The 25,777-nt window shown below is 43.8% G+C and overlaps 1 protein-coding gene across 1 annotated transcript in view; it reads right to left on the bottom strand.

The window, feature by feature from the left end:
- Positions 1–1,598: 1,598 nt before the first annotated feature.
- Ercc6 (ERCC excision repair 6, chromatin remodeling factor) overlaps positions 1,599–25,777 on the bottom strand; it is a 62,496-nt gene continuing 38,317 nt past the window's right edge. The window contains exons 8-20 of the mRNA XM_051202459.1: positions 22,059–22,229; positions 21,462–21,638; positions 17,499–17,615; positions 15,085–15,180; positions 12,800–13,015; positions 12,318–12,428; positions 11,617–11,736; positions 11,125–11,219; positions 9,592–9,737; positions 8,831–9,511; positions 3,667–3,871; positions 3,029–3,104; positions 1,599–2,078 (exon numbers count right to left, since the gene is read on the bottom strand). Of these exons, the coding sequence (XP_051058416.1) occupies positions 1,662–2,078; positions 3,029–3,104; positions 3,667–3,871; positions 8,831–9,511; positions 9,592–9,737; positions 11,125–11,219; positions 11,617–11,736; positions 12,318–12,428; positions 12,800–13,015; positions 15,085–15,180; positions 17,499–17,615; positions 21,462–21,638; positions 22,059–22,229 (2,628 nt within the window). The 3' untranslated portion in view covers positions 1,599–1,661. The remainder of the gene's footprint in view (positions 2,079–3,028; positions 3,105–3,666; positions 3,872–8,830; positions 9,512–9,591; positions 9,738–11,124; positions 11,220–11,616; positions 11,737–12,317; positions 12,429–12,799; positions 13,016–15,084; positions 15,181–17,498; positions 17,616–21,461; positions 21,639–22,058; positions 22,230–25,777) is intronic.

Below are 25,777 nucleotides of genomic sequence, written 5' to 3'. Positions count from 1 at the left end.
TTTGACTGGTAGACCAACTACTAAAACCTCAACACACACACCCTCCCTTGAAACACCAGGAGCCCTACCGAGGCTCTCAACCATTCCAGCCAGCAAAACAGGGAACTTTCAGGGGACTGCACAGCGTGACTCTTTGTTTAAGCTTCAAAAGCTGGAAGCTTTCCATCTCACTGCCTAGAACTGTCATGCAGTCACAATTATCTGCCCTGGAAGTTGAGAAGCAATTATTAGCTGAGCAGTCATGTGTCCAGGTAAAACTCAGAGAAGGCATGGGAAGGAGCAGCCCACACCAGCAGCCACGTAAAAGCCTGGACAACTGCACAGGGCTCTGGCACAGCAGCAACATTGTGGGAAGGCTTTCATCACCAACAAGACAGTAAAAAGATGGTATCTTTAAAAATCCTTTATTTAGAATTATATAACATGTTCAATACATTTAATCCATTTACACTGTGCAAAGTAATGTTCAAAAACTCAGACTGCAGCTCAGTTTATAAAAGTGCTATGTATTATTAAAAACTATCTAACTTAGAGATGGTCTCTAAGCTTCTCCCAGGTTGGCTGGATGGCCATGTTTACAGGGCAGTGCCCTGAGACTCAAACTACCTAACAGGGTGGGCAGGGCAATGGCAGAGCTGGAACATGGACTTACCCACAGTTAATTAAAGGGATGTCCATACTTTCTCTAGCTCGCTATAACTTAGATCTCAGACATTACGGGCATAATGCACTAATGCTCCACACTAACAAGTCAGGTCAGTACTTCAGCCCAAGAACAAGGACATCATCACTTCCCTGAAGGCTAATGGCCAGAAGAAAAAATTAAATTAAGAGCCCCCAGAAACAAACAGGTGTTGAGACTTCCTTCTGAGCCAGGTATGAATGTGTACAACTTATTGACTTATTTAAACAAACCTCTTTTACAATCTTTAGATAATGACACAGAGCAGAAAATAAGACCCTTCCTTCCTTCCTTGAGGGGTGTGTGTGTGTGTGTGTGTGTGTGTGTATGTACAGAACCGGGGTGGAAGTCAGTGGTAAAGCACAGGCTTAGCATGCACAAGGCAGCACCAGTCTGTCTCCAGCACCATTTAAAACAAACGAACAACAAAAACCAAGCCTGCTAATTGAACAGTGCTGCAAAGAATTACTTATAGGTGGCTGATGATTTGACAGGTAACAAATCTCTTTCTATGTGGCCAGTAGGACAGAAACATTTACAGTTCTGAATCAAGGTACTGAGGTGACTTATGGGCGAGGGTAGGATAAAAAGAAGACATGTTCCCAGCACCTGTAAGAACCAAGGTTTCTATTCTTAAGTAGTATGTGCTCCCCGACAGGGTCTTTTGGGTTAAGAAATTTATTTGCTCCAACAGGCAACTGTTAGGTCCCCGGTTTTATAACATAACTCACAGTGCCACCAAAAAGAAAAAATCTCCAAGTATTTTCTTCTTCAAGTTCTAGTCTTGAGGTAGATGACACAGTAAACACCAACTTCAGCCATGCACACGCACACGCACATGCACACACACACACACACAGGCGCACGCGCGCGCGCACACACACACACACACACACACACACACAGGCACACACAATCACTAATCACAGGATTGGTGAGTCAAGATTCCCATTTGAAAAAGCCCAGGAAGCAAGGCTGTTCAACAGTACTCTGGCTTCAGTTTCCAAATCCCTTCACCACCAGGAGTTCTATGAAAATTGCAGAGATTTCTCAGTAGTTCTCGGAAGACACAGGACTGTGTCACAGACAGCTTGGATTCAAACTCCTGTAGGATCTCCTGAGTGCTGGCCTGACCATCCACCTGGGCCTGGAAAGCAATGAAGTTCCTCATCTCCACCAGAAGGTCGTCATGTTCCGTGCTGGAGGGAGGCAAGGCAGCAGCCTCAGCGAGGTGTCCGCTGTCACTTTCCAAGCGCTCCGGCAGGATGAGATGGTTTCTTGCTCGCATTCTGGCCAAGAGTGAGGAGGAACAGGGGGCTCCAGACAATGACGCTCCATCTTCTTTGCCACTGAAGTGCTCAGGGGCAGGAGCTTTCCCCTCCTTTTTCACATTGTTCTAGAGGAAGACGACCACACATTAACCAACTGAACTTCTAGCTTACTCCCCCACCTAGTTCCCCAAAGGCTGAGGACCCACAGTACAACCCAAGTACCATGTTGTGAGACATGGGAGAGACTGGTACCCCATTTAATGCCAAGGTTAAGCATGTGGATCTACCCATCTGTAAAGGAAATTTCCTAAATCCTCGTGCAGGAAGGGATTAAACGAAGCCATCTCCTGGATGGCAGAGTGAGGGAAGAGGAGCTGAGGGAGATGCTGCCCTGCAGGCCTGGTGCCTGAGAGGATCTTATAGAGGCCTACGACAGCTTCCAATGCAGCCCAGCCCACACCACGGGACAAGGAGCAGCTGTCACTGTCTTCACTTTTCAGCCTTCTTCCTCTTTCCCATCCGGCCTCTCAAGTACTTCTTTAAAACAACACAGATCTGACCTGGAAAGTGCCTCAAGCTCCTGCTGCTAACAGCACGGAACACAGAGACTGGAACAGGGCTCGGTTCCTAACAGAGTTCATGGGGGTGTAGAACTAGAGTCTCGGCTTGAGAGGGAGACTGAAAAGGGTCTCTGCTCCTAAAGGAGTCACGTGGATCTCGAACTAGAGTTGCAGCCTGGGAGCTTTCACGTCTGAGAAAGACTGGTATTCTCCCACTTTGGCCATTGCTGCAGTGGCGAAGGATGGGTGCTTTGCTCTCTGGCCATTTACATTCGGCTTACACAGTGGTGCCTCTAGAGCTGACACTAAATCTAAGCTCTGAGCAGAGAAGCTTCGAGTCTGTGTTCTAGGAAGTTAACTGGTCCTTAGACTCAAATGAAAGTACATCACAACTCAGAGCCTACAGTATCAGCTGCCACTCCATGAGTTACAACCATTTTCTTCACATCTAAATGACATTCTCCTGGGCATCCAAGCAAATCTCAAACACGAGAGGCAATCGGGCTTCCTGTTACCTGATACTTTTCTGTTAGTGATGAAGGAGGGCGCTGCACAGGGAGGTTGGAGTTCCTCTTCTTACCGAACCTATTCCTACACAAGGAAGAAGAGTCAGGTCGACAGACGGTCAGCTGCCGTGACATTGAGGGCAGAGTACTTTCAATGCTATACGCTTCCTGGAAAACTGCTGCCTTCAGATCCATCTCCTGCTCTATCCCCTTGAACTGCCACACTCTTGTGGGGTGTGAGCGCTCTCTTTCAGAGTGAGAGCCACTAAGCATCATCACTCAATACTAGACATGAGAAAGCATCCTGGGTGATAACTACATAATAATATGCTAATACTATAATTACTACTGATGGCTACAAACTGATGCCTTACTAACATTTAGTCATTATTTGTATTTCTCACTATTTTGAACATCATGTCTCAAGCAAAAGCAAAACTGATCACTTCTTCCCCTGAAAAGTTGTCTCAAGAAAGCAAGAAATGAAAGGGAAGACAAAAATACTCTCCCAAGTCACTCAAGCCTGACCCAAATGATGCTCCCTGAGGGAACTCCCTGTCCCACAGAGACAAGCCTGTGTGCCTTGACTGTGCAGCTTGCCTCAACCTTTGGTGCCCTTTGTGAGCATGCCAGGGGTGGTCTCTTACTTTATTCCTGCTGGTGCACCAGAAGAGCCCCTGTGTCCAGTCCAGGTGGGAACACCAGATGCTGCCCCCAGGCATTGCTGACGGGAGAACTTGAGAGCTTTCAAGGCATCCTGAGCCACTCGGGTGGCTTCGGCCTCCACCAGCACATAATCCGGGTTGGTCCCATCCACAATGGCATCGTGCTTCACGACACTGTGCACTCCCACTAACCAGAGTCAGGAAAGAATGACAATAGCTCAGTATACATGCTAACACTGGTGTCACGAGAGGAAAAGCAGCCACAATACTTTTAGCTGCTATCTTCGGGGTGGCAGTCATGACTTGGGAAGGCCACAGATGCTTTCTGTTCAACTCACCACTGCCCTACGATGGACAGTTATGAAATGCCTGAAGCATTGCTTTTAATCACAATTTTAGCATTTAATCTCTTCCTAGCGATACTGTGAGAAAATTAAACTATTAATGAACTCTTCGAAGGAGGGAAAAAAATATAAAACAGACATACAGAATCTCAAACAAATTAACATTCAGTCAGAACTACCAAAATACATTTAATGCAATAATCAGTGGGAAGTTCATGATCCCGAGTGTCCGCATCAGTGAAATTGAAACAGCAATGCAAGGTAAGGTAATGTAGTCTACAATCCCAGCACCCCAGAGGCTGCAGCAGAGGGTCAGAAACTTCAAGGCTGCATGAAACTCTCTCAAAAATAAACAATAAAATTAAATTAAAATTGAAAACAAAAATGAAATAAATTTCTAAGTAGACATAAATACAAGGAACTAATTATGCCCAAAACTCTCACCAAAGTATAATAAAAACAGAAACACTAGAAAAAAATTACAAAATAATGAAGTAGAAAATAGATGAACTATGGATCTAGTCCTGGATTATTAGAAAAATTAGCAAAATGGACTACTCACTTAAGGTTAAGAAAATGAAATATTTATGGAATAAAGGTGAAAGAGAAGTTATCTTTGTAAAAACGCAAATCTTAAAACTCATTATAGGCATACTATGTGTACCTGCATGTCAATTTGAAAACCACACAAAATAAATAATCTTCCAGGAAAACCGACAAGTACTGTAGAAAAAGATAAAGTTACTGACAATAAAGCTACAGACCAAAATTATTATGAACATCAGTGAGAAAATACTAGGTACAACATTAAAACAGGAACCAATAGCCAAAAAATACAGATATCTCAGGTGAGAGTCATGGTAATTCAAGGTTGGTTAAAGTTAAGAAATCCACCACCTAATAAGCTTTCCATTGCTCTTTCCAATGCCACCCATCCATGTTTCTATAGTGAAAATGCCTGTGACAAATTTCATTACCCATGCCCGTAAAGCCATTCCCCAAATCAGGAATGTCCTTAATAAAGCACATGCCTGACCCTAACTCACAACCTTACGTAATGAATAAACACTGCAGGTCATTTCTACTGTAGCGATGTCCAGCTCCTCCAACACTTACATAACATTCTGCTAGCATTATTGGCTAATAAACTAATAATAGAAAATCAAAGACGTGACAGAAAGTGAAAAGAAGCACAATTTTCCTTCTTTGAGTTAGTTCTCTCCCCACCCCTCCTCATTTTCTTACCTCCCTCCCTCCCTCCCTTCTGGGCCTGGGACATGGTGTATGCTGGACACGTGTTCTGCTGTTGATCAATACACAGTTTCAGTCCCTCTCTCTTTTCAAGTTTTTAATGGGTACAAATCTAGAGGGCTCTAGGCAATCAATGACAAAATCAAAACTGTAAAAGAATGAGATATAAAATAAATCTATAACCTTCCAATTAAAAAGCAGTTAAAGAACATAATGGTGGGGAAACTCCATGTACAGTAACAATGAACACAGAACAATTCACATAAGAACAAAAAAGATATGAATGGATGTATTACTTTTATTCAATTTCACTAACAAGTGCAAATTAAAATAAAAAGGAGATGCCAATTAGAGTCAGGACAGAAAGGAAGGGAACTTATAGGAACACAGAAGAGAAGGAAGGGAGGTTCACCACTATGGATTGACTGTGGCCTCCCTCCTGCTGAGAAGCAAGAGCCCCAGACAATCCACACTTGCCTTAAAAGCTGCTGACACTTCTAGGAATTTTCAAGAAGCTGTGAGCCTAACAGCAGAAAAACACATCACAGTCTAGAGTGCTCAACGTGAACAAACTCTGGTGTGTCCTTGTAAGAGCCACAGAAAAGAAGAAGGGCCTCTATGAACTACTATGAAGGGACAATCAAGATATGCAAGGCTTTTTGTTTGTTTGTGTTTTGAGACAGTTTCTCTGTGTAGCTTTGGAAGCTGTCCTGTCACTCGCTCTGTGGACCAGGCTGGCCTCGAACTCACATAGACCCACCTGCCTCTTCCTCCCAAGTGCTGGGATTAAAGGTGTGCGCCACCATTGCCTGGCATGCAGTGGATAGCCTTTTGTGTCATAGTAATAAAATATGAAGTTTATACATGTACCTACTCTGACAAAAAGAAACACAGGAAGGAAACGCAATATTCAGGGAGTAAACAAGGGGGGGGGGAGCTGGTAAATCTTGACTTTTGTAATGTAAAGTGCTACAGACTCAAAAAGTAAAATACAATAACATCAAGAAGTGTAAGAGAAATCCTTGAAACAGACACAAATATATTAATCTAACTGTACTATGAAAGGGAGGGAAAAAAAAAAAAAACCCTAAGACTCTTTTGAACAGCGTTGCAACTAAAAACTTCAGATTGGAAACATATATATACTTTTGTTAGTATGTTTTTTGTTGTGGTGGTGGTATAGTCTATCTATTCTAATACAGTGCATGGTATGGTGATACAAATACATTATCATGAGAAGAATGATGGTCAGGAATTCTCTCCCTCTGGAAGAAGGCCGCCTAACACATGGGCAGGGCTCTATAATGTTGATGAGAACAAGACAGAACAGTATCAGTTCCTTTGTTTTGATTCATGGGATTTACTGAAGTATATGATGTACCATGAGACACACCTACTTAAAACATACAATATGACAAGTTTTGACATGGATACACCATGGAGCTACTTCCAGTCAAGGCAATGATAGCATGGCTTGCAAAGTCCTCTTCATGGCTCATGGGCACGTGGGACCTCACTCTCTTACATCGTGTGATTTCTGTCCTTTATCCACTGAGGGGACTCATTATCCTCTTTGTTTCTTCTAAACGCTCTCTGCTGCTGGCATGCCACATTTCATTGTTTCTCTTTACCTTCTACCTCGGCCACTTTATTATTATGCTCTGGTATGTTTTTCGTTTCCAGGCTTGGGTTTTTATATTAAGCTTCTTGAATGTGTGGATATACATCTTTCATCCAATTAGGAATGTTCTTTACCAGCATTTCTGCAGACTGACATACTCTCCTCCTCTTTCTTCTTGGTCAGGATCTCAGTTATCATTAGACTAGGCTGTTGACATCTCCTGGTCTTTTTGCTTCTGTGAGTTTACTGCACTCTTCTTCTCATAGCTTCTCTCATTCTATATTCACGTTCACTATTCTCTTCTGCTGTGTCTAATATGCCTTCATTTCCTACCAGGTATTTTTCACATCAGATATTGCATTTTCATATAAGTTCACTTTCAACACATGTGAGCATCTCTCATGCCTCTTTCTGAGTTCATGGGAACAGTTATCATTATCTAATGTTTGTGCCAATTTCTCCACCTGTGTTAGTTCCAATTTACTGCCTCACTGTGAATCACATTTTCCTACTTACTTCTGTGTCCAATCATTTTTGTATTTGATGCAAAACATCATAAATTTTATATTGTCCGGTGCTTACTAGCTATACAGTCCTATAAGAATTCAGGTGAGATGCCAGGCAGTGGTGGCTTACACCTTTAGTCCCAGCACTAAAAAGACAGAGGCAAGCTGATCTCTACAAGTTCGAGGCCAGCCTGAGCTACAGATGGAATTCCAGGACAGCCAGGACTATGTTACACAGGGACACCTGTCTCAGAAAATCAAAGAAAAACAAAAAAGAATTCACATGAGGCTGAACAGTGCAATACTATACTTTGTTCTTCTGTAATACAACAGGCTACCTGGTAGGCACAGCCATTGTCTCTGCTAAGGGTGTACACAGAACTATTTCCTCTAATTCTTTTGGGGATCCTTTTTGCAGCCTCAAATAGCTTCCTTGCAGGATGTGCTTATGAGCCTCCAGCTGAGTTCTAAAGGAGCCCTCTGCAGATGAGAGCAGAGCCCTTTCTCTGGGCTGCTCTCACCACTCTTGCATCAACACCAGCACCCAGGTCTGCCCAGGACTCCGCCTCTCAAGGCAACAAGTACACGTTCAGTTCACCTGTTGCCCATCTCTGAGAGATCACCGCCCTCCAGTGCCCTCTTGGTATGCCTGCTTCACACATGGTGTCAATAATTTAGTGCATCATGGGAGGTAAACATCTCTCCATCCTGACTGGAGTCTAAGTCCATGTTCTTATCCACAGATATAGAGAAAGGTAAAAGGATGCATGCATATCTATTTGCACACACAAGTGCATGCATGTATGACATGTTCACATATGCATGTGAACAATAAAGTAAATGCTGGAAAATGTTCATGGTAGCACAAAGGCTACAGTAGGGTTCGTGTGCTCTTCATGGGAATTTCTTCAAAAGACTTTCGGAAGCAGTACATAACCTGCCTTCTCAGACAGCGAGCCTTGACTAGGTCTTTGGTAACTATGGCCATCACACTGGACATAATGTGGCAAAGGATAAAGATGATAACACTCGGGAGATACCAAAGATGAACAGGGCATGCTGATGTCCACTGTCTTAAGCAACTGTTAGTGGATTTCTCTAATGCATCTCTTTCTGCCCGCCCCTAGCCACAGCCCCACCTCTCTCCCATGGTTTGTTTCTCTACCTTCCTGTAGTTGGAAAAGCATAAATGTAAGGAAACTGCCCATTAACATTCAGGCAGCACATGTCTATTCATGGTATCTGATCTGATATAAATGGTCATATGTTAAACATTATTGTTTCAAATTCTTTCAGGTCTGCAGAAAGGGGAATACATACAATTTTCAAATTCTCAGCACCATTAGTAAAGACTACTGTGCTAGGAATGAGTCCCACATCTGCTGTTCCAATCACCCAGGTGAGAGACTCATCAAAACCATTACCTGATTTTTTGAAAAGCTTTTCCAAAACATAGTCGTCACTGCTTCGGTCCTTGGCCTTGCTCTCCTGCTCAGAGTTTTGCTGGTGGTATCGCCGTCTCTTCACCAGGTGTGGGACTCGAGTTCCCTCAAACTTGGCATCCCTGCAATGCCTGGAGGACTTGGCCTTTTGCTTGGGCTGAGGACATTTCTCTGGGGTCTCTTCCTTTGCTACATCGTGTTTCCTTTTTGATTTGTGCTTACAAAAATGACCTTCTGTTTGTTCACTCCCACAAGCAGGTTCTGTCTGACCCTGGCAGCCTTCCCCTTTGTAGGAAGGACCCTGCTTCTCACTGGCGTTTGCCTCACCAGGTGGCCTGGATGTGTGGTCGACTGTTGGAAAATCTGAACACTTCCCATCTCCACTGATCACTGACAGCTTGGACCCTGCACCTGTCTCTTCTCCAAATGCAACACTGCTAGCTCTGCTCCCACTCAGGCGACAGTCACCATTCAAAAGGTCACCTTCTCTAGAAGTTGCACTTCCCACAGTCCCTGTCGCCTTAGATTTTTCTTCAGTCAGAACTGCACCATTTGCAGACATGTCAGAAAAGGGGGACTTCTTGCACTTGGGATCCGTCCCGAGGGCTGGTGGAGTCTTTTTTTTTAAATGGCATTTGGGTGTCTGAACATCGGAGCCAGTTCCTATAACAGGGAAAACATGGCTAATGTCACATTGCAGAACTGTCATACCATTGGTTAAATTAAATGACTTAGTGTAATACCTGCAAAAATGGCACTTGTTTCAGTGCTCTGGGACACGTCAGGACTACTCAGGGTAAAGAGCTCATAAAGGTCATTGGATTTGAAGAAGCGCCTTTGTTTTGGATCTTTTAGCACTCTGTTTGTCAAAAATTGCTTGAAGATTTGGCTAAAAAGATAAAATTACAATGGTATGAAACAATGTTCAACTGTAATTCAAACCTCTAGTTATAAAACATGAGAGATGGTACTAGAGGAATGGCTCAGCATTTAAGAACACTGGCTGCTGCTCTTCCAGAGGATGTAGGTTCAATCCCCAAGACACACAAGGCAATTCCCAACCACTGGTAGCTCCAGTCCCAGGGAAGAATGTAATGCCCTCCTCTGGCATGGTGGACAGACATAAATGCATGTTGAACACCTATACATAAAAATAAAGGGTTTTTTATTTTTAATTTTTTAAATTAATTTATTTGTTTATTTATTTTGGTTTTTTCAGACAGGGCTTCTCTGTGTGACAGTCCTGGCTGTCCTGGAACTCACTTTGTAGACCAGGCTGGCCTCAAACTCTGACATCTGCCTGCCTCTGCCTCCCAAACGCTGGGATTACAGGTGTGTGCCACCACCACCTGGCAGGCTATTTATTTATTTATTTATTTATTTATTATTTATTTATTTATTTATTTAATGTGAGAGAGATGCCAACAGCAGAGCTATGAATGATTGAAAACTCCCCAAACTTTCAGCCATGGAAAATTACAACTCAATGTATATAATACATCAGGTGATCTCACAAGTTTTATAATTTTAAATGAGAAATGATACCTTATTATTTATGCCTAGTGAGTTTTTTTTAAACCTCCAACACCTATCACATTTCAAACCCACCTTTCACATGCATGTGCCCAACCTCTACAAGCTGTAAGGAGCCAGTCAGCCTCCCTGATTCATGGGCCAGGTCTTGCCCTGACCTGCTTGGTCTCTCTTGTGACATCAAGAGGAAGGGACACATGCTGCAACCTCTCCAAAGATTATCTGAGTACAGAATGTATCCCTCACTCCTGTCAGTTCTCAGTTTTTCTAAAAGTGGGACACTATAAATTAGAATGTTCCCGTCAGAAAACAGTATCAAATTTATAAATGAGAAGTCCCTGATTTAGATTAAGGTATAATAAATTTAAAAAACAGTAAGGTTGGCTGGCTGTGGTAGCCATGTCCTTAATCCCAGTACCCAGGACGCAGAGGCAAGTGGATCTTGGAGTTCAAGGCCAGCTTGAGCTACATAGTGAGTTGTGGGACAGCCAAGAGTACATAGTGAGATTCTGTTTCAAAAAAAAGCAAACACATTAAAAAAAAAAAAAGAGTAAATAATCAACCATATTTTAATGGCAAAGAAAAAATAAAAACACAAAAAAGTCGGTGATACCCCTTAAGTTATAGTGATCATTCTTTTAAGATGAACAAACCTTTTAAACCAACACTTGGAAATAATAACAACCCTTCTTGGTGAAAACTCTAGGTTAGGAGGCTGAGGCTCTTCAGCCATCTATACTGACCGGTGATAGATCTTTTCCTCAATGGTTCCAGCCGTCAGAAGCCTGTAGACAGTTACCTGCTTCTTCTGACCTATCCTCCAAGCTCGTTCCCGGGCCTGGGGCAAAGAGAGGTACATTTACAAGGGCTCTTCCAGAGCAAGGGCCAATAAGAGCAAACAGTAACTGATCAGAATTCTGTCTCAGAAGAAATGTACACTTGAGGCCTAGGCAAGTGCATGAACAGTCAGGCAACAAAAACAGAACCAAGACAGCTTGACTGAAAAAATTATCTGACTTTTTACACCACGGCTTGCAATGGATGCTGTGGATAAATGAACAGCTGAGGACTCTCCCAGTCTGTACGACTGACTGTGTTCCTTCATGCGAGAGAATAGGATGTAACCAAAATGCTGACTGTACTTGAAGTCAGGTGTAACATTAGAGATACTGATGACAACCGTGAACAACAAGCTGTCTTTCTGTGGGTGCCTTCTCTTCTTGGAAACGACAGACCTGTGTGTCAGTGCTTGGGTTCCAGTCGGGGTCATAGATGATGACTCTGTTGGCCCCGGTCAGGTTCACTCCTATGCCACCCACCCGTGTGGTCAGAAGAAAGACAAAGATGGATGAGTCCTACAGGAGAGATGCAGAACAGATTAGGTACAGCTGAGAGCTATAGCTCCGCACTCCCCAACACAGGTCCTACCACAGCCTCTGCTGGCTAACAACACACCCAAACCTCACTTCCCATCACGTTCTCATCTCAGAGCTCCTACTGTGTCAAGTACAGACACATGCACAGACATTCTCACTGGCCACACTCCACTAGATTCTTAGTTTCTCCTCAAATCTCAGCATTTCCTTTCTAAATCTCGTATGCCTGCTTCTCAAACCCTAACATGCACAGTCAAAGGCAAAATTCACTAGGCATGGTGGTGCACACCTTTAGTCCCAGCACTTGGAAGGCAAAGGCATGTGGATCTCTGTGAGTTTGAGGCCAGCCTGGTCTACATAATAAGTTCCACACCAGCCAGGGCTACATAGTGAGATCCTGTCTCAAAGAAAACTAACAATACACCCAAAAGGATAATGACCCCCTTCACCTGCTAGCCAGACACAAAGACCTTTCAGGGGGCTATGAGAGAAGACATTCCCACGCCTTTCTCTCTACACACTGTCGCCCCTTCTGCGCCCTCTGTCACATCCCTTGTTACCTCATTGTATTTTGTAATCAGTGGCTGTCTTGATGCTATGGTAGTGGTCCCATCCATTTTGAGGTAGGAATACTGGTGTGCCCTCAGGAACACTTCCAGTATGTGCAGCATCTGTTGGGGGGTGAGGGAAACAGTCTGCAAACCACACATACTCCAAGCAAGTGCTTTTGCTGTATAAGTGTGCATTCCCCAGTCAGTCTATATTGACAGGGTTTCATGCTTTGAGGAAGAGAAATAATACTGCTACAAAATAATGTTTGCTAATTCCTTATGAGGTAAGTATTCCATCCTTACTAGGATACCAGAATCCCACTGTGACTTTTTTTTTTTTAAAAGCTAACTCCTTCGGTCAAACTCCCACACAGTCCTGGCAGTGACCCCTGAGGGGCTGCCACCTCAGCAGTATGGCAGATCCCTCTTAACATCTTAGGTCATGAGTCCTAAGGACCGACTTGCTTGCTGGATGCAGCTAGAACACGCACCTGCCTCGACTGGGAAAACAGCAGCACTCGCTGACCCTGCTTATGCCATATTTTCAGCAAAGACTCAACAACGATCATTTTCCCAGAACGTTTCCAGTAACCAAACTGATCTTCTTCTAGTTCATCTTCTGGAAGACCACTGAGATTCTTGGGACCACCAGAAAAGAGATCAGGGTGGTTGCAGATCTTCCTCAGAGCTACAAGCCCAGAGAAAATCTGTGATTAAAACAATAATGACACATATGAGCTCAGATACCCTGTGTAAACAAAAGGAAAGGAGGGAGAAATGTTACCTGGATTACAGACATTTTACTAGCTTGATTTCTTTTCTAATGCCAACATTATGAGAAACAGTCTGGATCTTGAATGTCCTGTACAGAAGGCTTGGTCCCCAGTGTGGAAGTGTCTAGATATGGGGCTTTTTGGAGATGACTGGCCCATGAAGGCCCACCTCTCTGCCTCTAAATCATTTTCAAATTTTCACTACATATTAAAATATTTGAATCTGCAAATGAAACAAAATATATGATCTTCATTTCACTTGTTTTTCTTTTAAACATGATTCTAGAAATTTTAAGCCTTCACTTGTGTATCTACTAGATAGAGTGGCCTAGATTACCCAATCTGGAGGCACATAAGGGAAAGCTGATAGTTAAAAAAAAAAAAAAGACAGACTCTTGGGCTGAAGAGACAGCTCAGCAGTTAGGAGCTCTTGCTGCTCTCACACAGCACTCAGGTTTAGTTCCCAGAACAAATGGTGATTCGTATCCATCTGTAACTCCAGTTCCATAGGAAGCAGGCATACATGTTGCATGTAGGCAAAACATTAATATGCATAAAATACTAGAAAATGGATCTGGAGAGTTGGCTTGGCAATTGAGAGCATTAGCTGTTTTTTCCAGAGTACACGGGTTCAATTCCTAACACCTACATGATGGCTACCAACCTTATAACTGCAGTTCCAGGTGATCTGACACCCTCTTCTAACCTCCACAGCCATCAGGCACAAATGAGTGCAGAGGCATACATTCAGGCAAAACATCCATACACAAAAGATTTAAAATCAAAACAAAGAAACTGCTGAGAAGTGATTAATAGGACAAATGACTAAATCTGAAAGTACAGGTGGCCACTACAAAGCCTGGGACCAGGCACATGGTTCATCTCTGTCCACCTCAAAGACTGGGAGCAGGACAGAGTGGAACTGTGAACACACTCAGATGTACCTACAATGCTGCAGAGTGAGGACCATAGTTGCAAGACTCAGCATGCATTTAATGGCATGCAAGAATGCACCTACTAGGGGGAAGGCATAATGCTCAAGTGCACTGGACTGCTAAGACCTGCTCTTCTCCCACTAGACCACCATGCTGGATTCAAGTGCACCAGGCCTACAGTCCAGCAGAGGTGAGCAGTGTCCCTCTGGTGCAACAAGCTCTGTCACTTCTGGAAGGGCTGCAGATTCAGTTAAAATTCTCCCAAAATGGCTTTACGAAGGTCACAGAAAACACCCGAGCCAGTGGCACCATGTTCCAGCTAAATAAAATTCAGATGCCTAGCTTCTGGCACTCATGACTCAACTGGTCCATGATGTTCCCACCACTGTGCAGTCCCAGCATTCCATTCTTATGCCAAGTGCTTGGGGACACACCACAGTGACAAGGCATTCTAGAGAGCCAAGCTCTGTTTCTGTGTGAGCTACATAATGGGATTTTCTGAGAAGACACTGTCTAGTAGCTTCCGAATTCTAGGCGATATCGGGGAGTGATTGTACAGTACTGAAGGGTAAAATGAATGAATGAATTCCTCTCATGCACTGAGGACAGTAAGAGTGAGAGCCTGAGACATCCATCTGGAATTCTGCCTGGTTGCTAAGATGGCAGTGCTCAGCAGTGTTTATTGGGCACGAGTCACTGAGAAGCCATTCAATTTAGAAACCTTTGTAACCATGCCCTGGTAATTTTGGTTATATTTCTGGGAAAACCCAGCGCAGTGCTGGACACCACCCCTGCCAGGCTGAGAGCCTTAGGTGGAGGACTCATGGTCACATCCCCACCTTAGGCCCAGCTTCCTAGCTGAGGGCTCCACCCTCACACTAGTGGCCTTATTCCTCACACCACTCCTGTCCCCGGCTGTGGCTATGACTCCAAGGCCACCACAGATGCCAGGTGAGTGAACAAAGGTGGCATGGCACAAGAAGCTGGCACATTCCGTACACCGCTTCTTTTCCTGCCCCGCCCTCCTTGGTAACAGCTTATTTCTCTGCCGTCCGCTCATTGGCTGACCTGATTCTCTCCATTGAGAATCCTGTAAACTTCTTTGGAATCAATGAAATTCTGGTAGACTTTATGCTGCTCATCAGTTAGACGGCAAAATAAGACCTGCAAGGGAAAAGAAAAGAGACAATAGGTTTAAAAATACATTAATAATCAGTAAGAGTCCCTTAAAAAAAAAAAAAAAAAAAAAGCACAATGTACACAAGTTTAACTATGATGATACATCTCTCAGTTAAAGACATTTCTCCCTTTTCCATCTACCTTCTAGTTCCAGCCCATCACCCAGAAGTCCCTCCAGACTGGCCTCCTGCTCACAGGCAGCCTCAGGACCCAGGTGCACAGCCTTTCAGCTCAATGTGATGACTCTCCCCCCGGCTTCTCACCTATACTCTGTATGCCTGACTTTGCAGGAATTTACCTCACCTGGAACCAAGGTTACCAGGCCCTAATAGCCCCTACCCTCCCAGCCCACTGGGTTTAATTAATCCATCGCATTGCCCACTTCCTGCCTTTCAGTCCCTTCTAAGTCTACTCCCTCCACCTCAAGGCTTGACTTTCTTCACAGCCCATCGGATTCTCATGGGATGCTTTTTAACTACCCTTGTGCCACCCACTTGCAGCATCATTCCACCTGCCTTACAAGCTTCCAGAGCCAATCAAGTCTCCCACCCACCCTGACTGCTATATAGCCAGTGCCCAGCAGCACCCCAATCCTGCTGCAGCCTACCACTGTCTGCCCTAAGAGAGACCTCCCCACACACCCTGTCTAGCACCATCTAAAAGCCCAAATAGCTGTACTAACACCCTGGGGCTTCCTAAGCCACTCATCTACCAGCCACCTTTGTCTCAACCTCTACACACACACAATCAGACAAATAAAAAACAAAACCAAATGTGAAGCTACCAGGATCCATATCCCTAGGGTTCCCATCCCTAAAATGCATCTATGTCATCTAAGTGAGTAAGACAGTCCAGTGCAGGACCAATCCTTCAACCTCGGTGCTGCATCCTGAGAAAACATGGGACAGCCTCACCTGCCAGTTGCTGCCCACATCAGCACCTGGCCCAAGTCACCGATGCCACTGAAAATGCTCCAAAGCATCAGAATTGACTTCAGAACTGCCATGTGCACCAGGCTTTTGACAGTTTAGTTGCTTGCCCTCCACTCTGCCAGCTCCAGCCCTGCCTCCTCCTAGCTCGCTTCAGCCTGTCTGCCTGGGCCTCTCCAATCTTCCCAGCTAGTTCCTCTTTTTCTGCCTTCTCCTCTGAAGCTGCTGAGGAGAGCAGCTACTTCTCCTCTGGATCTCCACATACTCTTAGGCAAACCAGCCTTTGCTCAGAACTGTAGTACCTCACCAGCTCACTGTCAGCTATGACCAGCCTAGAACCTTCTCCCGTCTCTCAATTTCTTGTGTAAGTGGATGTTGTAAAAGTTCTTCAGCATATCCTAAATTAAACTCATCAACTGGTTGGCCTCTCTGTGGAAGCCTTTATCACAGCAGATCCATCCCAGTGTCTAAGGGCTTTGAGAGGACACAAAGATAGAATAAGATGGGCTGTGGGGAAAAAAAGAGAAGCAGGAATGAAGGTGGCCTTGGTGACAGTCTGAGATGCTTCAACATAAAATCTACAATGTGTTTAACCTGAAGGCCCTGAGCAGAAGGTGCATTGATTAATTACAGAAAATCAGGACGGATTCAATGTCATCCTTGTAACACCAACTCGGATGCCATCGATGGCTCCCATAGAATATTCTCAGGAATGTATTCACAAAGAGTAAAACTGGTCGTTCTTATGACCAGCAGAACCCAAAATCTGACCTCTAGGTGGCCATGTGACCCCCTCCTTAGCTACCCTCTTTCTTGCTTCTGGCTTCAGGCACCCTGGTACCCCTCCTGCCCCATGAGTACCAACACACTTCCCCACCCATCACCTGCAATGCTCTTTCTCCAGATCCCAAACAACTCATTCTTTGACCCTCCTTAGACTTGAACACAATTAACTGATCAAAGGTCTCCTCTGACCATCCATTAGAGAAAGTCCACTCCTTCAACATGTCTTATCCTCGACTTAGTGAAAACACCCACATAGCCCCTGCCACCTTACCTATGGTAAGGTTTATGGTAGGTAACGAGGCTGCTCTGCTCACTGCTGTATCCCAGAGCTTACAGTACAATGCGTGGCAGGAATGCATGGAGCTTAAAACATGGAAGTGTTTTCAAGCTGTTGTAGGGTTAGGCCCATGTGTTAACAGAGGGAAACCAAAGCCTGTGGACTGAGTATTCTCATACAGCCAGGAAGATACCACAAATGGATACAGTCACTGACAGAGCAGGCTGTCCACAATCTCAGGACCAGAGCTGTTAGTTACACAGACATACTCATGCTCGAGGAATGCTTGGTTACCTCCCAAACTGACAGACCTGTTCATTTTTATCTGGCAAAGAAAGGCTCATCTTCACATCCGATTTCATTCTCCGTAGCAGGTATGGGTTAATGGTGTCTCTTAAGACACATGCACACTTATAGGCAGTTTTAACCTTCAGTAAAAGAAAAAAAGAGACATCAGCTTAAAGAATACATTTGTTTTTCTAGGTTAATTCCATGTCTTCAAAATTAAAGAATGATCAACTAGTATATAAATTCAACTTTAGAAAAGTCAAGTAAGTTCCACATGCTTCAATGATGACCTCTCAAAATATCAGGAAAAAAAAAAAATACCCTACTAACCAAAACAGCATGAAAGAAAACCTGTTTAACCGTGCTTTATCTCCTCTTCTATACGTGTTTTAATTATTACTGTACTATTTAGTTAGGCCCAAAGCTAGAGATTTATTTGGTTACTGACCATCCTCTAGGGGAAAAACTAGTTTCAAGCAAATCCCTACTTATAATCTTGTATTCTCCAAAAGCTACAAAGGAACTGGCCTCGCAAGGGCAGAGATCAAAAGCTAAGTGTTGGGGGAGCTGGGGCAGTGGGACCCACCAGCTAATAAGGGGAGATTAGGCTTCAGGGAATAAGTTCAAGAGGAGTCCTATGATCCCAGAAATGAAAGGTCACTCTGGCCTGGCCTAAAATGGAGCATATGGCTCCATAATGGACATGGCCACATGAGAGGGTATTAACAGTACATAGAAAAACAAAGACCCACAGCCCAGGAAGCCACACCCTCTGCAATTCACTTACGGGCAAGCAAAGGCTTCAATTAATTATTGATACTTTTTAAAAAATTCTAAATAGGTTTAACAATTTAGTAAATTATCATTTCATAGAACAAAAAAAATCTAAAACTTAAAGGTCAGAAATTTATCTTTAAGAGAAGTTTGAGCATAATAAACACAGACGTTCAACTTAAATACATTAATGTGTTTAAAAAGATAACATTTGGAAAGAACCTAAGCACTCCTCACTCATGGCTGCATCATGTGTACACACCTATCCTCACACAGGTGCTGTGTGAATGGGCATGAATAAAACCCAGGCAGTACCTGGAGGACCAAGCTAAGTGATAATTTCTAGTCTCAGGGCTGGAAGTGACATCTCCTGTAGTTACACTCTTCACTGCCTTGTTCTAGGTATCCCTTACCACATTCCCCTCGCTGCATGCCATGGTCTCCAGCCACCTCCCATCATATTAGCCCCAGTCTGACACAGAACTGCCTGTGGGCAGACTATCTTCACAGGATGCAACAGCACATGGAAAACACAGCCTTGAGCAAAAGGAACAAATGAAAGCAAGGCTCCTTTCATAGACCTTGCCATCCAGAACTAAGAATGATATGCTCAGCAATTTCCTCTTATCTAGTTCTGCTTTCTGTGAAGCTAACTGCTACCCAAAAATATTTCATGGAAAATTACCAAAGGAAACAGTTCACTAGTTTTAAATTGTGTGTTGTTTAGGTAGTTTAATAAAATCTTGTACAGCCCTGCTCTATTCCATCCAAGAACAAATCACTCCTCTGCCCAGTGTACCCCACCGTGTATGACACCCACTAGTCACCAGTAGTGGATTCAGTTATCAAACTGCCTATCCTGTAGCATGGGACTTGCAGACAGTGAGAAACAGTCTCCATAATTCCGGGCATTCCAGGAGATACAACTGAAGACATGTATTCCTATATACAAGGACTAATATACACACAAACTCCTGAGACGAGGATTTCAAGAAACCACACTATCTTCCCACAAATGACCTATTAATTCCCAAACAAAAATATTAAATCCAGAGTTTAGAAATCTGTCTCATAATTTTACCAAGCAGTCCTCAGTAACAGGACAAAGCAACAGATTCTACACACTGAGAAAAAGATGCGCCTGCCACAAATGTGTGGCTTAAACACAACATGGAAGCCACGACAGACAAATCCAAGAGGAGTATAGTGCACAAGTAACAGGCGGATAGCCTTCAAAGCTATCATGGTCATGACAGGCAAGGATGTTTAGAACTGCTCCTCAATAAGACAGGATACAGAGGCAGGGATACTGGACACCACTGGCAGAATGTGGAAAGAGGACACTGGCCTGCCTCCTGATGGGTGTCGTCGCACTGGGTATGTAAGTGGCTGCCATCACTTTTGAAAGCTTGCTGATGGCTCCACCCCTGACAGCACTGGCTGCCCTTCCACAGGATCCAGGTTTAAATCCCAGCACCCACACCATGGCTCCCAACAGCCTATAGCTCTGGTCCCAGGGGATCCAACACCCTCCTCCAGCCCCTTTTAGCACTGCACACATGTGAAACACAGACATTCATGCAGGTAAACACTCAGAAAAATAAAATTTAAAAAACAAACAAACAAAAAACCCCACAGATCCACCCCAAAACCCACACTGAAGAAGTTGGAGAATAGGTATCCTGCTTGAACTTATTCTCAAAGGATCCAACTCTAAAAAGAAATGATTTGTGCACTATTGTGTGACTGATGAGTGGTGGTAAGGCAAACGCCCTGAAACATTAGTGAAATGGGTGAAGTGCATGGAGAAATTCAGAAGTTCTTCCAACTTCATCTTCAGTTTGAAATGATTCTAAAATGCAAAGTTAAAATTACAACAACATAAACAAAGGACACAGCAAAGACTCAGAGAAGGGGAGTACTTACAAGTTCGTTAATAACCATTTAGTGACAAAAGATAAAGTGATTATTGGTTCAGACAGCCTCTTGGTTTTTTTGTTTTGTTTTGTTTTGGTTTTTTTTTTGGGGGGGGGTTGTCAATACAGGGTTTCTTTGTGGCTTTGGAGCCTGTCCTGGAGCTAGCTCTGTAAACCAGGCTGGTCTCAAACTCATAGAGATCTGCCTGCCTGTCTCTCAAGTGCTGGGATTAAAGGCATGCACCACCAAGGCCCAGCCGCCTCTTGTTTTAAAGGTATGAAATTGCTTTTGTAATTAAATATTCCAAAACACAAGATCACATAATCTTTGGAGGAGAATTTTATTCCTGGTCCAGCTAGGACCCATGAGGTTCACCCCATCCGAACAGGCATGCACAGATACGCCCTCAGGAGAGCACCAGCCCATGAGTCTGTAATAACCCAGAACTACCTGTGGCCTAGGCATAAAGCCTCGGTCGGGTACAGCAAGCCCAACCCTGTTTCTTTTATTCTATCAGCATCTACATCTTGCTTGCCCTGCCTGAAATGTCACCTGGATCTCCTATCCCTTACCGCTGAGGTTATCCTCAGACCACCACCTAAGCCTTGCTCTAGTTCCTCACTTCCCCCTCAAAAGCTCCAAGTCCTCTAATGCCAGCCTCCTCAGGACTACCTACAGCCCAAGCATCTCCCATATCTTCTATCCGCCAGCCCGAACACCTTCCTGCTGTCCCTTAGCAACCACTAACTCCCTTCCCAGGCCCCTAGTCCCAGCTTTCCCACACCCACTCTAAGGAAACAAAGAAAAAACAATGTCTAGCACAGTCCAGCAGGCTCTTCCGCTGCTCCAGCCATCGAGCAAGGCTGTGCTCACACACGCCCTGACCCAGAGTGCCTGCATTCTCTCCCTGCTTTCAGTCCACCCCTTCCCACTGTGAAAGGCACACCACCTGGTTGGCACTACTGTGTACACTGTCCAGAACAGCTCCATCTTTTATGTGATTTCTCATTACTCTTGTGTTCATTTCCAAAACTACTTTTAAATATCTCATCTGAGAGATACTTCCCAGGAAAAGCCAACAGAAAAACATTTCATTCCTACCACAAAAAGAGAAGTTTTAGTCTAGGGCTTTCCTTAATACTTGGGTTTTTTATCTGCAAAAATAAAATAGACTAAGAAAAGATAATTTCTGATTTTTATTAGACACCAATTTATAAGCCTGGCCATTTCCCTTACATTGTCAATGACTTGGCTACAAAGTATAGTATTTGATGAAATACCAGCTACCACATTACCTGTACTGGGGAAGCATTGGAATAGCCCCCCATAGTGATAGGGACAGAGAATTGTTCCATAAACACAGGCAATGTGCCTAGTTTCCCTGGGAAGATGAAGTCAAAGAGCGACCACAGCTCTCGGAGGTTATTCTGCATGGGTGAGCCAGACAAGATGATCCGATGAGGGGTGCGGAACTAGTTGGGGAAATGAGACATCCTTTTATGAAATTGACTTTGTAACAGATGAATGCCATCCAACCCCAAAACACTCCCAAGTAATAGTTATTTAGCACATTTAGTTATCACCTTTGTTTGTCAATTATTTTGGTCCTCCCAAAATGTGGATATTTTGTCCAATTTTCTAACTACGTATGAATGAAAACACTGGAAGAATTCTAACTTTTCAAGATGAACACCACCTATTAGAGTTGGGTGTGGCTACATTCTAACAGTTGAGCTTTATAAAGACCTGAACAATGAAAATCACAAAGGACAGGCATAAAGAACTTTCTACATTAAGACAGAATTCAGTAAAAGTATTCACAAAGCAAATAGCCTATTCAAAAATTAAATGCCACTGCCCACGGGAAATCCCCTCACTGTAAGCAGCCATACCTGTTTGCAAGCAAGGGTGACTGCAGCATTTGGATTTCGAATTTTGTGTCCTTCATCTAAGATCACATAGTGCCAGTCATGCCTGCTAATTTCATCTTGCATCAGTCGGATGTAGGAATAGGAAGTGATCAAAACTCCGTGACAATGAACAATATCTCTGATCAACCTCTCCTATAATGGCATAGAAGGGCAGATTTAAGTAAGAAGCAAAGAAAAACAAACCAAGAAACCAAGCATGACCTAAAATGACAATCTGAAGGTTAAGTTTGATTACTGTGAGACCACCTAAAGCACACTGTAAGAGCATACAAACACATACAATCTAATAGCACACGCCAGTGCTTTGCATTTGGTAAAACTGTGACAGTGTAAGCGCACTGGCATGGAGTCCTCACAGAGGGCTGATGACAATGTAGTCATTTACTTAACTGTTACTTTTCTAGATCACCCTTCGTGTCTGTCCCTGTTACATTTCAAAAACAAGGTTGATGAAGAATGATTATCTTACAAGGAAATGAAAGAAAATGCCAAAGACATAAGACATACTGAATGGCATGAGGGTGAGGGCAAAAAAGATGTAAAGGCAATGACTTAAAGAATAATAGAAAAAAAATTTTTCACACAACTAGGAGCCCTGGGTGTGTGGAGAAAAACATCTCCAAATGTCAAGCGAAAACATGAAAAGGCCTTAATTCCAGATATAGCCACCTAGATGACTGGATCCTAAAAGTAAAAAACAATAGAGAAAATGTCTGGGCATGAGAACATAAAGAAAGAGATTCCTTCTGAGGAAATGGCCCACATCAAGCAATTTTTCTGAGACCTAGGAATGTCAGAAAGGAGAAAGAAATACATTAATTCTTAGCAGGGAAAGGTCAAACCTGGAAATCTGCTTGATCCAGACTTTAGTCAGGCAAGGTTTAAAAAAATAAGCCACCTGGAAGCTGGCTAGGCACACTGGTAAGTGCAGTGGAGTAGTCTTACAGAAAGCTACCGGGGCAGAGGGGCCAGGGTGGGTGGGGCTCCCAACAGAGAGCATGTGCACACCAACTCCTGGAGCGAGGACAGAGTGACCACTGTGAACTCCCCATCTACAATGGGAAACTGTGCTTGGATCTGGCCCCGCAGCTGCTGTGTGGTGGAAGGACAGCCCACTCCACAGCTACAATCACCCACAATCAGGTTGCACACACTGCTGTTCCCACCGTCTTACAAAAGAGTGAAAATTCTGTACTATGTGCATGCTACTGTTTAAAACAAACAAACAAACAAAAAAAAACAGTAATACATATAGTACGAAATACTTTTAAATAATAAAAAAGGATATGTTTTAAGTATTACTGTAATTCCTGTTTAATTAATAAAACCTAGGGGGGAAATCAGGGGAATGAATATAAAAGTGGACCCAAACCTCCACCCTCTCCAGACACATACACACTTGCACGCACACATGTGTTCACATGCATGTGGAGGCCAGAAGACAACTTCCAGTATTGTTCTCCCGAAGCCATGAGAGTAGGAAGAGCATGAAGTGGCAACAATGGACCGCTCCATGACTGACTGCTGTCCAAGTGTCAGCCATATGCACATTGAGGGACTGGGTTGGAAGGGTGGGGGGAGGACGGGACACAGACGGACAATTACAGTTGCCTGGGGCTTGAAATAAGAGCAGAAGCTAAACCACCACTCACATGTATTAAACATTCATTGACTGTGTTTAACTAAGCCCTGCAAATGTGGGTTCACTTGCTCATGGACCCTGGGGCTTCCAACTGTTGCACAGGCTACCATAGTCACCCCATTTACCCCAAAGTGTGCCCAACCCCAAAATGAGTTCTTGGAATCACTTGATGTAGCTAGAAGCTTTGTCATAGTTAAGCTGAGGAGACGCTGAGCCTGCTAAATGCATGCCACTGGAGCAATGTGCAGCTTCTTGTGATCCTTTAAGAACTTACATGCTTGCTGGAACCACAGAATTCCTATTTCTACCATGTTCACAAAGATGTATAATGATTATGAGAAGATGCTTTACAGAAAGAACAAGAAGTTGTACAAAATGTTCAGAAATGAAAACACAGTGTCCACTGGGTAACAATCCTTGAGTGACTCTTGATGTTCACCTGATTCAATCTCAGAATTCTGTAACTGCCTGGACTGGAGTTTCAACAGCGGTGAATTGTTGAATATTATGGACGTCTCAATCCAAACACTTAAGACAAATCATCTCGGGCGGTTTCAAATTAAAAGCTTGTAAAATATGTAACCTCTCCTAGTTTTTGCAATTAATAGGGTACATCTGCAATTAGCCTGACTTACTGAATGTAGTGCTGTTGTCATTAAAAGATGTCTGAGGAAGTGCTGCCGTTATTATGGAGGCTCAGGAGACCAATCCCTCCTAGAGGGCAAACAGTGGACTGGTAGAAAACAACAGCCATAAATCACACTGTCAGGCAGTGGGGAGAACACTGAAGCACAGGCACATGAAGGCCATTCACAGCAAACACGGCGGCGGGCGAGGCAGCTTCCCAGGCAGGATTTACTGCACCTGTAATTAATTAAAATTTCCTTCAAGCTAAATCTTTAATAAACAAGGATTTGTGCTGACAATGGAGAAAAAAGGCTCTGGCAACGTAATTTTACAGTATACCTCACAGAACAAACCGAGCATCTCTGGCTTCCTCTGTCAGGTGCATACAGCAACTCTGAAGTTAATAGGAAACACACTGCTCTACAGCCCTGTGCTTGGAGGGGGTCTAAAATGCTCAGAGTGCTTGATGGGGCACATGGTCAGCCACCCTTTTTATTCTCACTTGTTCTTTTCACTTTTCCCTTTCCACAGTTAGCATTCTCCTGTGTGTGCATGTGTGTGCATGTCTGTCTGTCTGTCTTCTCTTGCCACCTTGTGAGATCCAGGGACGGAACTCTGATCAGTAAGCCTGTGTGGAAGCACTTCTACCCACTGAACCATCTCAGCAGCTCTCCCTTTCTACTTTTGAAAAAGTCAAATGTCTGGCTCCTCCTGTTCCAGAATGCAGGTCTTTTTAAAGAAAACAAGTTGGCAGTTTCATCTGATGGCCAAGCACTGTTGTAATTTACTTTTGAACCGTTCCTAACCTTGTACTTTCCAAAAAGAACTGTAACGTTCTAATTCAATCTTTCCCCTTAGGACATGAGAAAAAACATCTAGACATTGGCTATGCACATTTTTGATAAGAAAAGTATGAACTTTTCTATGTAGAATTGAAAGACTTAAACTAGCAAAGAAATGAAATGGAGCTCAAATAATTGAAATGAAGGGCAATCTGACCCAGAAAGCTGGCCAAGGCCACTGTGACTTAGCTCCTGGAATTTGCTAACCACTGGCCCTGAGATAGCAGGATACCAAGAATTCACACTGCCTTTCAGTGAGTCAGCAGGTGGTAAATAGAGTCCTTAAGAAACAAAGAGATAGCTGCAACTCCCGGTTGCCCACACAAGATTAATTAGCACTCCTGAGGCAGGGCCCTAAGGTCTGCTGACCCTAACAGTGAGAGCATCTGGCCTCAAAGGGTCACATACTCAATGGACAGAGGGGTCACACCCCCTCCCTAAGCTTGTGGGTTTTGCCTTTAAAAACACCTGTGCCTGGAGACTGATGCTTCTCATGCTGAGGGAGACCATTTGCACAAACATTTCCTGTTCATTAAAGCCTCTTGTGTGTTGCAGCAACTGGACTGGAC

Source organism: Phodopus roborovskii, unplaced genomic scaffold, assembly GCF_943737965.1.
Source record: "Phodopus roborovskii unplaced genomic scaffold, PHOROB, whole genome shotgun sequence".
Classification (NCBI taxonomy): Eukaryota; Metazoa; Chordata; class Mammalia; order Rodentia; family Cricetidae; genus Phodopus; species Phodopus roborovskii.
This window is presented reverse-complemented; position numbering and strand designations above follow the sequence as displayed.